The 15252-nt window shown below is 55.4% G+C and overlaps 1 protein-coding gene across 5 annotated transcripts in view; it reads left to right on the forward strand.

Moving 5' to 3' along the window:
* GRK4 (G protein-coupled receptor kinase 4) overlaps positions 1–15252 on the forward strand; it is a 53052-nt gene that overhangs the window by 25329 nt on the left and 12471 nt on the right. For all 5 annotated transcript variants that reach the window (XM_047798472.1, XM_047798474.1, XM_047798475.1 and 2 more), the window contains 4 exons: positions 1995–2087; positions 2966–3029; positions 5725–5865; positions 12455–12645. In XM_047798472.1, coding sequence (XP_047654428.1) covers positions 1995–2087; positions 2966–3029; positions 5725–5865; positions 12455–12645 — 489 coding nt within the window. The remainder of the gene's footprint in view (positions 1–1994; positions 2088–2965; positions 3030–5724; positions 5866–12454; positions 12646–15252) is intronic.

The following is a 15252-nucleotide window of genomic DNA, read 5'->3' on the forward strand; positions in this document are numbered from 1 at the left end:
TCCAGACGGGCAGTGCGGCCCCTCAAGTCTCTCAGCATCTGACGCTGTGTCCCTTTCTTAGCCCGTGTGTGTCCAGACCCCCCTCAGCCTCCCTCTCGTACAGGACACTTGTGGTTGCACAGAGGGCTGCCCGGTCACCCAGGACGAGCTCATCTCAGCACCCTGCCGTCAGCCACAACGGCCACGCTCACGGGTGGCAGGGATTAGGGCCTGGGTGTCCTGGGGTCGCTCTTCAGCCCACCGCAGTGCCGAGGGCTTGGCAGGGAGGGGCGGGACCCTCCAGCGCCTCCCCCGCCCGGGGAGGGAGGGGGTCTCAGGGAGACAGACTGCTGCATGCCCGCCGGCCGGGGCCGGGGGAGGCACGAATGCCTAGGCACCTGGGAGAGAGAGCCTGGCGAGGCGGGCCAGGGAGCAGTTCCGACGGGGCGACGGGCACCCGAGCCCAGGTCCTTCCGCGCACTGTGCACTGCACACGGCCTCCGTCAGCTTCCCCATCCCCGCTCACCAGGCTCCTGGGCCCTTCTGGAGGCCAGTGCGCACCCACACTCGGGAGCTGCGACTCGGGGCCAGGAGAAGTGTGGCTCCAGCAGTCAGTGTTTTTAAAGATTGCTCTGCTGCAGATGAGAGGGTGTCGTGGGAGAGGGACCAGGCTGGAGGCCGCAGCAGTTCAGAGAAACATGACGGTGGCCCGGACTAGAGGGCGACGGTGACAATGGGGAGAGGCAAAGGGATTTCAGAGAGGCTTAGAGGCTGTGGGGCGCAGGCAACTTGTCTGTTGGGGAACATTGAGTCTGGGGTACGTCTCAGTCATCAAGCAGAGCTGGGAGGAGACAGCTGAACCCCGTGTCCACCTGAGGCCCGAGGCCAGCTTTGGAGTCCTGCGTGCGTCTAGCTGTGGTGCAGGCTGTGGGAGTAGAGGCCAGGCCCAGGGCGTGACCGAGCCGCCAAGGACGGCCTGCAGCCCACCTCCATCCCGGTCCACAGCTCTCTGGCTCCACCGCCTCTCTGTCCCCTCCCTCCCTCCACCATGGGGCTGAGCCAGGTTGAACAGGATCTGGCGTGGCTGTGGCATAAGCCAGCAGCTGTAGCTCCGATTTGACCCCTAGGAACCTCCATATGCCTCGGGTGCGGCCCTAACAAGACAAAAACAAACAAAAAAACCCCAAACAGTATTGAGCTGATGCACGGTTTTAAATGGCATAATTTTAAAAATTGTGTGCAGTAGATTTGTCTGGCAGACTAGGTCAGTGAAACAGAGTCTGTTGTTTCTGAGGTTGAAGAGTATTGGGAAGTGAAGTTTAGATACACTGGGAAGCTGACTAGAGTCATTAATTTATATAGACTGTAAAATATGAGATATGTGAGAACAGCGAGTTCCCGTTGTAGCTCAGTGGGTTAAGAACCCTACATAGTCTCCATGAGGATACGGGTTCGATCCCTGGCCTCGTTCAGTGGGTTGAGGGCCTGGCGTTGCTGCAAGCTGCTGTGTAGGTCACCGATGTGGCTTGGATCTTGTGTCGCTGTGGTTGTAGCAGAGGCTCAGCTGCCTCTCTGATTCAACCCGTAGCCCAGGAGCTTCATATGTCGCAGGTGCGGTCGTTAAAAAAAAGTAAAAAGGTGGAGTTCCCGTCCTGGCTCAGTGGTAACAAACCCAAGTAGTGTCCATGAGAATGTGGGTTTGATCCCTGGCCTCGCTCAGCGGGCTAAGGATCCGGCATTACCGTGAGCTGTGGTGTAGGTTGTAGATGTGGCTCTGATCCCGCATGGCTGTGACTGTGGTGTAGGCCAGTGGCTGCAGCTCCGATTGGACCCCTGGCTTGGGAACCTCCATAGGCCGCGGGTGCGGCCCTAGAAAGACAAACAAACAAAAAGATTGTAGAATTGTTTTGACTGTCCACTCTCCCGTATCTGGTGCTCATTAACGCACGAAAAGACGGTTGTTTCTCACTTTGTAATGCAACAGCTGTACATGACTGCATGTAATCTTTTTCTAGAGCTATCCATCACTATTTAAGTGGAGAACCATTTGGAGAATACCAAGAAAGCTCCTATTTTACTCGGTTTTTACAGTGGAAATGGCTGGAAAGGTATGTTCTAATTTAAAATTCGGTGAGAACAAGTAGTAACTTATTCTGCGTACCAGTTGCTTTGTACTTTTCTACCTGTCGCGTGCTGTTGGATCTCGTGGGCACGGGGTATTTTTGTCCAGAAATTATTACACGGTTTCTGGTTCGGTTGACTGTTTTAAGGTGGCAGTTCGCCTGTCGGTGCAGTAGTTAGGAAATCACGTGTCCTAGACGCCGACGGGTACCGGATGCAGGGCTTGGGCCTTGGCCGCCTCCGCCCCTGCTCAGCCTCGTCCTCACGGCGTGTCCCCAGGCCTGTCCGGGCCCGTCCGGGCCTCAGGTCCTTCTATGAAGGAGAGGCGGTCAGAGGATCCGCCCCGCTGGACTGCTGGGGTCGCCTGAGGGGCGTGTGTGACGACGTGGTCGGCTCGTCGAATAAGTTTTCAGACAGCATCGTTACCGCTGTTGTGACTGGTTTGCCCCATGTCCGGTTCTGGTTCCTGCGGGTTTCTTGTGAGACTTGCTGTAAACATCACTTGGAGGCTCTTTTTTCAGAAGGCGGCCCACCGCGGACGTCGGCCCCCTCCCGCGCCGTCGGGCGGGCCGGGGGAGCCGCGCCCAGGACCCTACTCCCCGCTGCGGGCCGCTGGGCGGCAGGCTCGTGTTTGCCGGGAGGATCCCCGGGCCCTCGCGCGTCGACCGCCAGTGCCTCCGGGCGGTTGGGAGCGCTCCCGTGCCTGTCTTGAGAGCCGCCCTGCGGGGGCCGCAGACCCTGGGCACAGGCACCCCGTCCTGGCCGCGTGGTCCCCGAAAAAGCCCGGGACAAGCGCTGGGCCGGCTCTTCTCTCTCAAAGTAACAATGTGATGTGAGACCTGAACCCTTTTTTTAAATCGATTAGGCAACCAGTAACAAAGAAGACATTCCGACACTACAGAGTTCTAGGAAAAGGCGGATTCGGAGAGGTAAGCCATAGAGAGCGGTCACGAGCCGTGTCTTCTGGAAAAGCTGATGGCACGATGCCTGAAAGGCGTCATGTCAGGTCGTGGGTCAGCTGTGCCAAGGCACTTATCCCTGCCTGCATTTGGGAAATAATTTTAGCAACCGTGAGAATTAAGACTGAATGAAGGTACTTTGCCTCAGGCTTTGAAAAAATTCAGAGAGCTGGAAAAACCTTTGACTGTCTCTGTGATTTTACCTTTGCACGTCATGCATCTTAAGAAGTTGTGTTCCCATAGGCAGCGTTCAAACTCGGTAAGTTTGTCCTGGTTGAAAAGATTATTATGTTCCCATACCATGGGATTTCTGTTACTCCTTTTGCTTTCTTTCTTTTTTCTTTCTTTCTTTTTTTTTTTTGTCTTTTTAGGGCCACACCCGAGGCACATGGAGGTTCCCAGGCCAGGTCTTGAATCAGAGCTGTAGCCGCCGGCCTACACCACAGCCGCAGCCACGCCACATCCAAGCCGTGTCTGCAGCCTACATTGCAGCTCACGGCAGCACCGGATCCTTAACCCACTAAGCAAGGCCAGGGATCGAACCCACATCCTCATGAATACTAGTCAGGTTCTTAATCCACTGAGCCACAATGGGAACTCCTTTTGCTCCATTTTTATAACTAGGACTAGCCTCAAAGTTGATGGAATAGAGTATATTGTTAAATATGCTTCTTCAGCTTAACTCTGGACATATAGGTACCTTGTACCTACACTGAAATGTGCTAGAAAATGTGTAAATTTGGGAAAGTCCTGGAGCTACAACCCCCATGTTCATGAGAGACGGTCTTGAAACGTGACGGCTCTCCTCTCCTCGATGGGGACCACTGCGCTGGGCGGACAGGGACCACCTGCACTTCTGTCTGGGTGACGTGGGAGCTCCTGCCTGTCCCTCAGTCCTCTGGAGAGACCCTGCTCGGTCTCCAGAGCCAGGCGGGCCCCGGAACTGAGCCGGTACGTCGAGCCGGCAGCAGGCCACAGTGCTCGCGTGGGATCGAAGTCACGTGTGCCCCAAGATCCAGGCGAAGGCCACAGCCACAGCCACAGCCACCCGAGCTCCCTTAGCATGACTTAGAGCGCTGGCTCCAGAGCAAAGCGCACCAGTGAGACCTGTCATCCGCTGGCAGTGCCACCTGGGAGGACCTTGGTCCCGTAGCTGTTGCTTCGGGAGAACCCGAGGGGTGCGCCTCGGTGGGGGGGGGGGTCTGGAGACCGTGGAGGATATTTTGCATAATCCGGCCAAAGGCCTGTTGTGAGCCTTTGTAACAGAAGCTCCCGTGAGGAGCCCTTCCTCTGTCCACGTGCCTCCTGGAGCAGGACATTATCTGCTCCCTGCAGTTCACGCGTCCTGCCTCTCGCGACGTCCAGGCCCAGAGCGCGGAGCAGAGGAGAGAGGTCTGTGTTTACAAGGGATGAGGTCTCCCTAGAGCCACATGTTTGGTTTGTAGAGGAGGTGCCCCGGGGACATGTTAGCAAATGCACCTGCTGGGAAAGGACTTGACTCACTTGATGTATGACTTCAGAGATTACTTTTTAGCACGCTTCCTTGTACTTCCAAACAAGTGCGTGTGTGGACAGAGGAACCACTGGTGGTTCACAGACGAGTTCCGGGTCCGCGCACCTCGCCCAGAGGGGCGCAGAGTGCGTTCTGGCCGGAAGCCTGTGGGACGCTGGGACCGATGCAGACGCCTGTGCCCTTTCCACCCAGATCCCAGCAGCGCCTTCACTTTTCCCAGGCCTGCCCTTCTCGCAGTGGGTTTGGAAGGCAAACATGGGGCCTTACTCTGTCCACAGCCTCATGTTCCCTTATGCAGACCTAGTCCCAGCGTGGGGGAGAGGGCGCTGGTGGGCATCTCTGCTCGTGGCTTTAGAGGCGCGGCGCGCGGGGGATGTGCAGTCACTGGGAGGCGGGCAGGCCTGACATCAGGTCCCATGCCATCGTCCAGCTGTGCGACCTTGGGTTCACCACCTGGGCCTCGTCCTCAGGAGGGGTGATGGCCTGGCCTCCCTGGCGGGGAGGAGGAGGCAGCGGCTGGCCCGTTTCCTCTCGCTCCCGCCTTAGGCGTTTACCTGCAGTTAGAGGTGGCGCTGGCGGGTGCTTAGGGGCCAGGCCCCAATGGAAGGGAGGTGGTTACCTCAGCACTGTCATAGTCACGCCCTGGAGAAGCTTTTAATGAGGAAACAGTCACCCCGTAAGGTAAAAAGAGTTACAGGAGCTCCCGCCTGGCTCAGCAGAAACAAACCCGACGGGCACCCGTCTGGGTGTTCAGTGGGCTAAGGACCCCGCGTTGCGGTGGCCGCGGCAAAGGCGGGCGGTTACAGCTCTGATTGGACCCCTAGCCTGGGAACCTCCATGTGCCGCGGCTGCGGCTCTAAAAAGACAAGGCAGAGGTTATAAAACACTGTCTCTTGTATGTTATAAGCCCAGTTTCCCCAGTGGCCAGAGGTGGGGGCAGAGCAAGGTGCGTGTTCTTGCACATGCACGTACAAGGGGGCCTTGGAAGCTGATGCCGTTAACGAGAGCTGGCTTGGTGTCCGGGGCTGAGGTCCTGGCCCAGCAGACTCCGGCTGCTCCTTACCAGCGGGAACTGTCTTCGAGAAAACCGTTTCTTTTGTAGCCCCAGAGCTCTCGGGTGCCTAGAAACCCTTTTTTCTTCTTTTAACCTAGGTTTGTGCCTGTCAAGTGCGAGCTACAGGAAAAATGTATGCCTGTAAAAAGCTGGAAAAGAAAAGGATAAAGAGGAGGAAAGGGGAAGCCATGGCCCTCAATGAGAAAACACTCCTAGAAAAAGTGCACAGCAGGTTTGTGGTAGGTGCCTGCTCCTGTCCCCGCGCCCTCTCAGCGGGCCTGCCGCTGGCTCGCCCTCGTGCGGGCCCTGGTGTCTGAGTTGAGTGTGGGCGGCCTCCTGCTGTCCTGGCTCCTCTTCCCGGTTGTGTGAAGCCTCGACCGGACCCAGGGGGCCTGGCCCTCGGCTGGGCGCTGGGCACTGGGCAGTGCGGTTTTCATCTCCTGGTCCGGTTTCTCTCCACCTAATGACGTGTTTCCTGTAACATCCTCTGCAGTTTGAAGGGAGAGAGTGAAAGACAGTTTATAAAATGATTTGTGGGAGCTCCCCGGTGGCTCAGTGGGCTAAGGCTCGAGCGTCGTCACTGCTGTGGCTCTGGTTACTGCTGTGGTGCAGGTTTGGCCCCTGGCCCCGGAACCTCTGTATGCCACAGCAGCAGCAGCCAAAAAAATAAATAAAATCAAGTGAAATAGTTCGCAGTGTCATTGATTTCCAAGTCCTTTGTTTCTCAGCGCTGAGCTCAGCTGCTTTGTGCCAGGGGACAAATATTCCAGAACAGGGGCCTTCAGAACCGTCTTCTCCACTTAACAGCAAGAGTTTGTGTGCGTGGTGCGTCAGTCTCGCACGCCGTCCATGAAGGTCTTAATAAGGTGGGCTCTTCTTGGAACTGTCGTGAACGTGTTTGCGTAACTGCCTTGGGACACCAGCAGCTACAGTCTGGCTTCATGAGAGGGACAGAAGTGGTTAGGGCTTATTCTGTATTCTTGGCCTCCCACAGGGAACCTAGAAGTGTTTCCTTTGCCCTTACTTCTGTGTTGTGCCTCTCCGCTCACGGTCGATCAGCAGGTGCGGGTCCTGACTCTGTTGAGCTCATCTCTTCCTCCTCCCCCCCCGCCCCTCCCACCCCCGACCCATGACCACAGCATGTGTGTGTAGACCCGCTAGATGACCGGGTGATGAATTGGCCACCTTATTAAATATGACACCAATTGGGTAAGAAGTAATTAGAAGATGAAAACGTTTTTAGGAGCTCCCCCTAGGACACAACAGGGTCAATGGTGTCTGCCGCCCCAGGATGCAGGTTCGATCCCCGGCTCAGGACGGTGGGTTAAAGGATCCGGTGTTGGAGTTCCCATCGTGGCTCAGTGGTTAACGAATCCGACTAGGAACCATGAGGTTTTGGGTTCAATCCCTGGCCTTGCTCAGTGAGTTAAGGATCCAGCGTTGCTGTGAGCTGTGGTGTAGGTTGCAGACGCGGCTCGGATCTGCATTGCTGTGGCTCTGGCGTAGGCCGGTGGCTACAGCTCCGATTCGACCCCTAGCCTGGGAACCTCCACATGCCACGGGAGTGGCCCAAGAAATGGCAAAAAGATTAAAAAAAAAAAAAAGGTCCGGTATTGCCACAGCTGCAGTGTAGGTCATAACTGGCTCAGCTCTGATCCCCGGCTGGGGAACTCCATATACTGTGGGGGGCCCCAAAAGGGAGGAGGCAGGATGAAGATGGAGGAGTAGACGGGGTGCTCACCTTCTCCCACAGACACAGGCAAACCCACCGACGCGGGGGGCGGTTTGCACAGGCACCTACTGAGCGCTGGAAGGAGACCTCAACCCTCCAAAGGCTGCAACAAAAGAGCGCCGGCGAGCGATGAGGACGGGACCGAGAGGGAGCTGAGCCGGGAAAGGAGCCCCGGAGAAAAGTGCGGCAGTTCCCCAAACCGCCCCCCCCCCACCCACGGGCCGCGTGCACCGCCGCCTGGACTCCGGAGCCTGAGATGCTCGGGCGGGGGCTGGGCGCTGAGACTCAGGCCCTGGGGGTCGGTTCCAGGGAGAGGACTAGGGGTGGCCCTGTGGGCACAGCCTGAGGGGCGAGGGCGCCGTGTGGCACAGCTCAGAGCAGGAGAAGCAAGGTGCCACTGGGGCGGGGGGGGGGGCACGAGAGGAGGAGGGTGGGACCCCGGGAGGAACAGCTTTCTCTGTGCAGGCTCCCGGGCCGTGCAGAATGCCCCAGCCACTCGGACTCCGGAGCTGGACTCTGCCCGCACCACCTGTGGCCCCAGCCAAGCTCAGTGGTCGCCACAGAGGAGGGCCCTGCAGCCAAGCACCACCCGTTGCCCTCGCCCCCCCCCCGGGAACACAAACGCCTCACCATCGCCACTGCCGAAGGCTCTGGGCACCGCCTCCACCTCCCTGAGGTCACTGCCACTACCCAGGGCTCTGTAACCAGGCCTGCATGCCCACCTGCCCGTGGGTCCTCACCACTGCCAAGGGCCTGGCAACCAGGCACCGCCTAGAGGCCCTGCCCATCGCCTCCATCTCCCTGGAAGCATGCACAGGCCGAACACGGGCACACTACCTGTCGGGGGATGACAGCCTGCACACACTAAGGAAAGAGACAGCAGGCATCCAAACCAAGAGCAGCCCTCACGCCAAAAAACCCAGTAGGAAGCCCTCACAAGCTTCCCGGGGACAGTCCCACGTTTAAATCCTCTCCAAGACTACAGCAGATAATTATTTTCTGTAACCTCACAGAATAAGAAAAGTATAAGCAAAAGGAAGAAGCTCAGGAACCATTCCCAGGTAAGTGAACAGGAGAATCCCCCTGAAGGAGCAACAGTGAAGCAGAACTTTGCAAACTAACAGACACGGAGTCTAAAAAGGAGGTAATGAAGCCCTGGAGGACGAGTTCCTGTTGTGGCTCAGTGGTAATGAACCTGACTGGTGTCCATCAGGATGCAGGTTCGATCCCTGGCCTCCCTCAGTGGGTTAAGGAACTGGCATTGCTATGGCTGCGGTGTAGGCTGGCAGCTGCAGCTCCAATCTGACCCCTAGCCTGGGAGCGTCCATATGCCGCAGGTGCGGCCCTATAAAGACAACAACAGAAATATGCTGAAGGAATTAAGAACAGATGTGAACAGTGATGCAGATTACTTTAGAAAGGAACGAGAAACTATAAGGAGGAGCCAAAAAAATTGGAACATTCACTTGCAGAGATGAAAGCTGAGTCAAAGGCATTGAACAGCAGAGTGACTAATGCAGAGGAATGAATAAGTGACCTGGAAGACAGAGTAATGGAAATCACCCGATCAGGACAGCAGACAGAAAACCAGGTGGAAAAACATGAAAGCGGTATAAAGAGATCTGTGGGATAAGACAAAGCCTGCCAATCTATGCATAATAGGGATTCCAGGAGAAGAAAAAGAAAAGGAGATGGAAATATATGTGAAGAAATGATAAGCTTTCCAAATCTAAAGGAAACAGCAAGATGTAAGAGGCACAGAGGGCCCCAAACAAATTGAACCCAAACAGAACTAAGCCAAGACATATTATAATGAAAATGGCAAAAGTTAGAAGACTCTAAAGGCAGCAAGAAAAAAAAAGTTAATCATAAGGGATAATTTCTCAGCTGTTTTCTCTACAGAAGCACTGCAGATCAGAAGAGCATGGTAAGATATATTCATAGCTCTAAAAGGGCAAAATTGCAGCCAGGGGACTCTGCCCAGCAAGATTACCATTCAGAATAGGAGAAATAATGTATCCAACAAACAAACAAACTGAAAGAATAGAGCAATACCAAACCCATTTAATTTTTTTTGTCTTTTTTTTTTTTGCTATTTCTTGGGCTGCTCCTGCGGTATATGGAGGTTCCCAGGCTAGGGGTCGAATCGGAGCTGTAGCCACCGGCCTACGCCAGAGCCACAGCAACGCGGGATCCGAGCCGCGTCTGCAACCTACACCCCAGCTCACGGCAACGCCGGATCGTTCACCCACTGAGCAAGGGCAAGGGACCGAACCCGCAACCTCATGGTTCCTAGTCGGATTCGTTAACCACTGCGCCACGACGGGAACTCCCCAAACCCATTTTAAAAGAAGTACTGAAAGGTCACCTCTAAACAGGTAAGAAATAAGAAGATACAGGATGGAGGAAATCACAGTTGGAAAGTAATCACTTAAATAAGCCAATACACAGATCAAAAGGGGGGAAAAACCCTATTCGTGAAAGTGATGATAAACCCAAGGAACAGCAAAAGGATAAACATGAAAATGTTAAAAAGGACATCAAAATCTTAAAATGTGGGCGTTCCCGTTGTGGCTCAGTGGTAACGAGCCTGACTAGCAACCATGAGGATGCAGGTTCAATCCTGGCCAGTGGGTTAAGGATCCGGCGTTCCCCTGAGCTGTGGTGTATGTCACAGACATGACTCAGATCCGGCGTAGCCGTGAGCTGTGGTGTAGGCTGCAGACGCGGCTCGGATCCCGCGTTGCTGTGGCTCTGGCGAAGGCCGGTGGCGACAGCTCCGATTGAACCCCTAGCCTGGGAACCTCCATGTGCCGCGGGAGCAGCCCTTAAAAAAGAAAAAAAATGTTCAACATCACTAATTATTAGAGAAATGCAAATCAAAACTATAATGAGGTACTACCTCACTCTGGTCAAAATGGCCATGATTAGTGAGTCTACAAATAACACACGCTGGAGGGGGTGTGGAGAAGCGGGAACCCTCCTGCACTGCTGGCGGGAATGGAAACCGGTACAGCCACTGTGCAGAACCGTATGGAGGCACCTCAGAAACTACGTATAGAACTACCATATGACCCAGCAATCCCACTCCTGGGTGTGTATTTGTGGACAAAACCATAATCAAAACATATATGCACCCATATGTTCGTAGCACTTAGGTATGTGCCAGACACGGAGACAACCTCAGTGTCTGTCGACAGAGAAACGGATTAAGAAGATGTGATGCGTACACACAGTGGAATCCGCTCAGCTATAAAAAGGACAAAATAATGCCATTTGCAGCAACATGCCTGCAACTAGAGATTCTCATACTACGTGAAGCAGGTCGGAAAGAGAAAGACAAATACCGTAGGAGATCCCTTGTATGTGGAATCGATACGCCACAAATGAGCCTATCTGTAGAACAGAAACAGACTCACAGGCAGGGGAGGGGGAGGGAGGGGACGGACGGGGAGTTTGGGGTTGGTAGATGCAAACTATTCCATCTGGACTGTGGTGGCTCAGCGAGAGCGAATCTGACAGGAACCATGAGGGTCCTGCTGCACAGCACAGGGAACTACATCCAGTCTCTTGTGCTCGAACACAATGGAGGATAATGTGAGCAAAAGAATGTGTGCGTGTGTGTGTATATACATAGGTGCATATGGCCGGGTGGGTCACTTTGCTGTACAACAGAAACTGGCAGAACATTGTAAATCAACTATACTTTTTAAAAAACGAAGGCAAAAAAAGAAAATTTTCATTGAAACCATTTACAGTAGCATCAGGAACCATCAAAATTTAGGCAGAAACCAGGGAGTTCCCTTGTGGTTCAGCGGGTTAGGGAGCATTGTTAATGCAGTGGCTTGGGTCACTGCTGTGGCCTGGGTTCAGTCCCTGGTCTGGGAACTTCCACATTCTGCAAGTGTGGCCAAAAAAATCTAGGGAAAAATCAAATGAAATACGTAAGACTTCTGCACTGGAAACTACAAAATGCTACTACAAAAAATTAATAAATGGTGGGTGCCAAGTTCATGGGTTTCGAACTCGGTGCTGTGAAGGTGCAGGTTAGAGAAATTAAATGCAATCCCAAACAAAATCGGGAGAAGTGTGTGTGTGTGTAAATTGACATACAGAGCAATAGAAAGTAGGCAAAAACTTGAACAGGCACTTCACAGAAGAGAGTCCAAATGGAAAATAAGTATATTAAAATGTTTGACATATTCCTATGTTTGCATGTGCAGAGGAATTCAAATTAAAAACATAATAAGAGGCGTTCCCGCTGTGGTGCATGGAGTTAAGGATCTGGCGTTGTGTCTGCCACCATGCGGGTGTGAGCCCTGGCCCAGCGCTGTGGGTGAAGGATCCAGAGTTGCCGCAGCCATGTCTCAGAGTCGATCCCTGCCCCAGGAATTTCCACACGCTGCAGGCGTGGCTGGAAAAGGCAGAAAACCCCGCAGGAAGCCCACTGTGCCTCCACCAGTGCTGGAGGCGTGTGCAGCCCAGGCGCCTGAGCTGCCGGCGGTGTGTCTTGCGGGCTCCCTGTGGGCTTCTGCAAGGGGCTGTAGCGCTTTGAATGGCTTGGCTTCGACAGTCAGGGTCCTCGGGGACTTTGTGAAGTGTTGCCGTCACCCCGTTAGACACAGGACGCCCTCTCCTTCCAGCGTCTGGCCCGGACCAGCCGTAAGGTCTTCGGCAGGCAGAGGCTCAGCTGATGCCCTGTGCCCTTTCCTGAGGCGTGTGGTACTGCTGTTCTCGGGACAAATCTAGCGTGGATTTTTTTTTTTTTTGCATTTTTTTGGCTGCACCTGTGGCATATGGAGCTTCCCAGGATGGGGGTTGAATCAGAGCTGCAGCTGCAGGCCTACACCACGGCCACAGCAACTGGGGATTTGAGCCACGTCTGTGACCTACACCACAGCTCCCGGCAACACTGGATCCGTAACCCCCTGAGCAAGGCCAGGGATCGAACCCTCATCCTCATGGACCCTAGTCGGGTTCCTTTTTGCTGAGCCACAAGAGGAACTCCGGATCATGTGAATATCGTTAGCAAGTACAGTAAATGCCCCGTGAGTGAGCAGGTTTTGTGTTCTGGCTTTGGACGCTGCTGTGTTTAGGTCAGCTTATGCTACACCTACGAAACGCGAGCGTCCCTGTGCTTGGTGCTGACCATCATGAATGGAGGCGACTTGAAGTTTCACATCTACAACCTGGGCGAGCCCGGCTTCGAGGAGCGGAGGGCGGTTTTCTACGCCGCGGAGCTGTGCTGCGGCCTGGGGGACTTGCACAGGGAGAGGATCGTGTACAGGTGAGAGGCGCGGCGTGCGGGGCGCCTCGGGGCTCCTGCTGGCGCTCGGGGGCCTGGCGGGAGGGCCGCCGGGGAAGCCCTGGCGGCGATGCTCACGTGCTGGGAAACCAGAGGCGGGCCGTGGTTTTCCGCTTAACCCTCTCGTATCTCTAGTAAGTCGTGTGTAACTTGCTACGTGGATCACACGTGCTCCTGCTACTCTCAGAAGCCTGAGGAGACCCCACTTCCAAGATTCCTAGACACTTTGCTAAGGATTGTGAGATATGTTCTAACAAAATAACGTCTTTAATATTTTAATCCTTTTCCATCTTGGAATTCAGTAAAGACTGTTAAACATCGTAGCTGGAATTAGTTGAGTGTGATCACGGTTCAGTTTTAGGGACAGTGGCCCCTCGCCCACCCTTGAGAGGCTGGGGTCTGGGCTCTGAGCTCTGCTCGCCAGCCCTTCCCGCCCCCGCGTCTGCCACGGTCCCTGGCGGGCATGTCTGGCCTGGCGCTTCCCCTTGGTCCCCCGGGGTCTCTCTCTCCTCTGCCCTCTTCCTCCCCATCTAGTTCCAGTCCTCCCCGGATTTGGTCACCAGACGCCTTCTGAATATTTCTCAGCTGACTCTGTTTTCTAGGGTCAGTGGCTTAGATCTTGTCTTCCTTGGGACAACTTGCAGGCGGAACCCTGAACTGTCTCCCTGCTGCCAGTCAAGCCCGAGTCCCCACCGCCAGGCTGATGACAACACTTTCTGTGGTGCGGGTCTGCCATGGTCATGCCATCTTGTCATCGCTGGTCCGGGACCCTGGGGGCCAGGCAGGCCTTTCCTCCCCGCGGCCCCTCCCACCTCATTCTGGGAATCCCCTGCTCAGGGTTCAGAGTTCGTGCCATGTCCTTCCCCGAAGGCCCCTCCCTGACAGCACCCCCGCACCCCCTTGGCAACACCCGGGGGCTGGTCACCCTGGGTAAGCTTCTGAGACGTCTTCTGTCTTACTCTGTCCACTTCGGACCAGCTTCTCGCTTTTCCTGTCCATGTGGTCCAGAGCCTTGTAGGGACGGCTGGGTCAGGGGCTTTCTTGCCCCCCCCCCCAGCGTGAGTTGTTGATGGAGGCTGGTGGCTCTCTGGCTGGGCAGGGGGAACGTGGGTCAACCCACATGCAACGGGAACCGGACCCAGGCTGTCTCGTCCCCACTGTGTCTGCAACACCGGCCCCTAGGAGGTGCCCACTGAGTGTCTGTTGAATGAATGACCAGTGGCTTTCAGGCTCTAATGGTCTGTCCCTTCCCCCTTTACTTCTTTATGTTTTGGCCACAGTGTGAGGCCAGGGTTGAACCTGTGTCCTGGCGCTGCAGAGACCCCGCAGACCCCGTCGCACCACAGGAGGGCCTGCTTGCGGCCTCTGGGAAAGGGTTTGTGTCCTCTTCCTTGTTTCCAGAGGCAGCCGCTCGACGGCCTTTCTCAGACCAGGTGCCGGAAGGCGGTCTTCCTTTTTGCACAGAGACTGCAGTACAGTCGCTTTACTCTCGGAGCTCCCTTCGTGGCTCAGCAGTAACCACCCCGACTGACGTCCGTGAGCATTCGGGTCCAGTCCCTGGCCCCGCTCAACGGGTGAAGGACCCGGCGTTGCGTGAGCTGTGGTGTAGGTCGCACGCGCGGCTCGGAGCCCGTGTTGCTGTGGCTGTGGTGTGGGCCGGCAGCTGCAGGTCCGGTTCGACCTGAACCTGGGAACTTCCACGTGCCATCGGGGCGGCCCTGAAAAAAAGGAAAATAAATCAGTGCTTTACCGTTGCAACAGAGTCTGAAGGAAAGAGGAGAGCCTCAGGCTGGGCTTGCAGCTTCCTTGGGGCAGAGCGTGTTACACTCAGAGTGGAGAGCCTCCTGCCCGCGGTGCTGCCTTGAGAGCGGAGTTGGAGGCGGGGGCAGGCGTGGGCTTTCAAGGGGGCCTCCCTGGAAGCACCAAGGCCAATGCCCCAGCGCAGCCAAGGACTCCCCCCCTGCCACCAAAGAGCCCCATACATTTCGTGAGCAGTTAAATGTTATGGGCGCCTAGCAGTCTCTCCAGCACGAGTGCTTCAAATTCGGCCCAGGCCTGGAGCTCCCGCTGTGGTACACTGGGTTAAGAATCCAACTGTAGTGGCTCCAGTCGCTGTGGAGACGCAGGTTCGACCTGGTGCAGGTGCAGTGGGTTAAAGGATCCAGCATTGCCCAGGCCTGGGAACTTCCTTTTGCCATGGGTATGGCCATAGAGTGAAAACATTAGGCCCAGGCCTGGTGGGGGAGGCTTGCTGGAACTCAGGCTGCAGCCTGGGATGTGGCTGAGCAGACCCCAGCAGGGAGGAGGGTGGTGCTTCCTGGGGAGACGAGAGCTGTGTTTGCATCCTGGGGAAAGTGAGCAGAGCATTTGTAGAGAGCGGGAAGGAAGGGGCAAGCCTGCCCTGGCTTTCTGTCGCCCGCGAGGCCCTCGGCTGTGCCCGCATCTGTGATTTGTTTGGAGAGAAGCTTAAGAAGTTAGTCAAAGCCATAGCGTCCTAGAGGGCTTTTATTCCAGACATAATTTTTCTGGAGTGTTCCATTTCTGTTTGCTCTTCTTCTCTGTGGTTCACTCAGCGAGACGGCGACCAGC

Source organism: Phacochoerus africanus, chromosome 10, assembly GCF_016906955.1.
Source record: "Phacochoerus africanus isolate WHEZ1 chromosome 10, ROS_Pafr_v1, whole genome shotgun sequence".
NCBI classification, from domain to species: domain Eukaryota; kingdom Metazoa; phylum Chordata; class Mammalia; order Artiodactyla; family Suidae; genus Phacochoerus; species Phacochoerus africanus.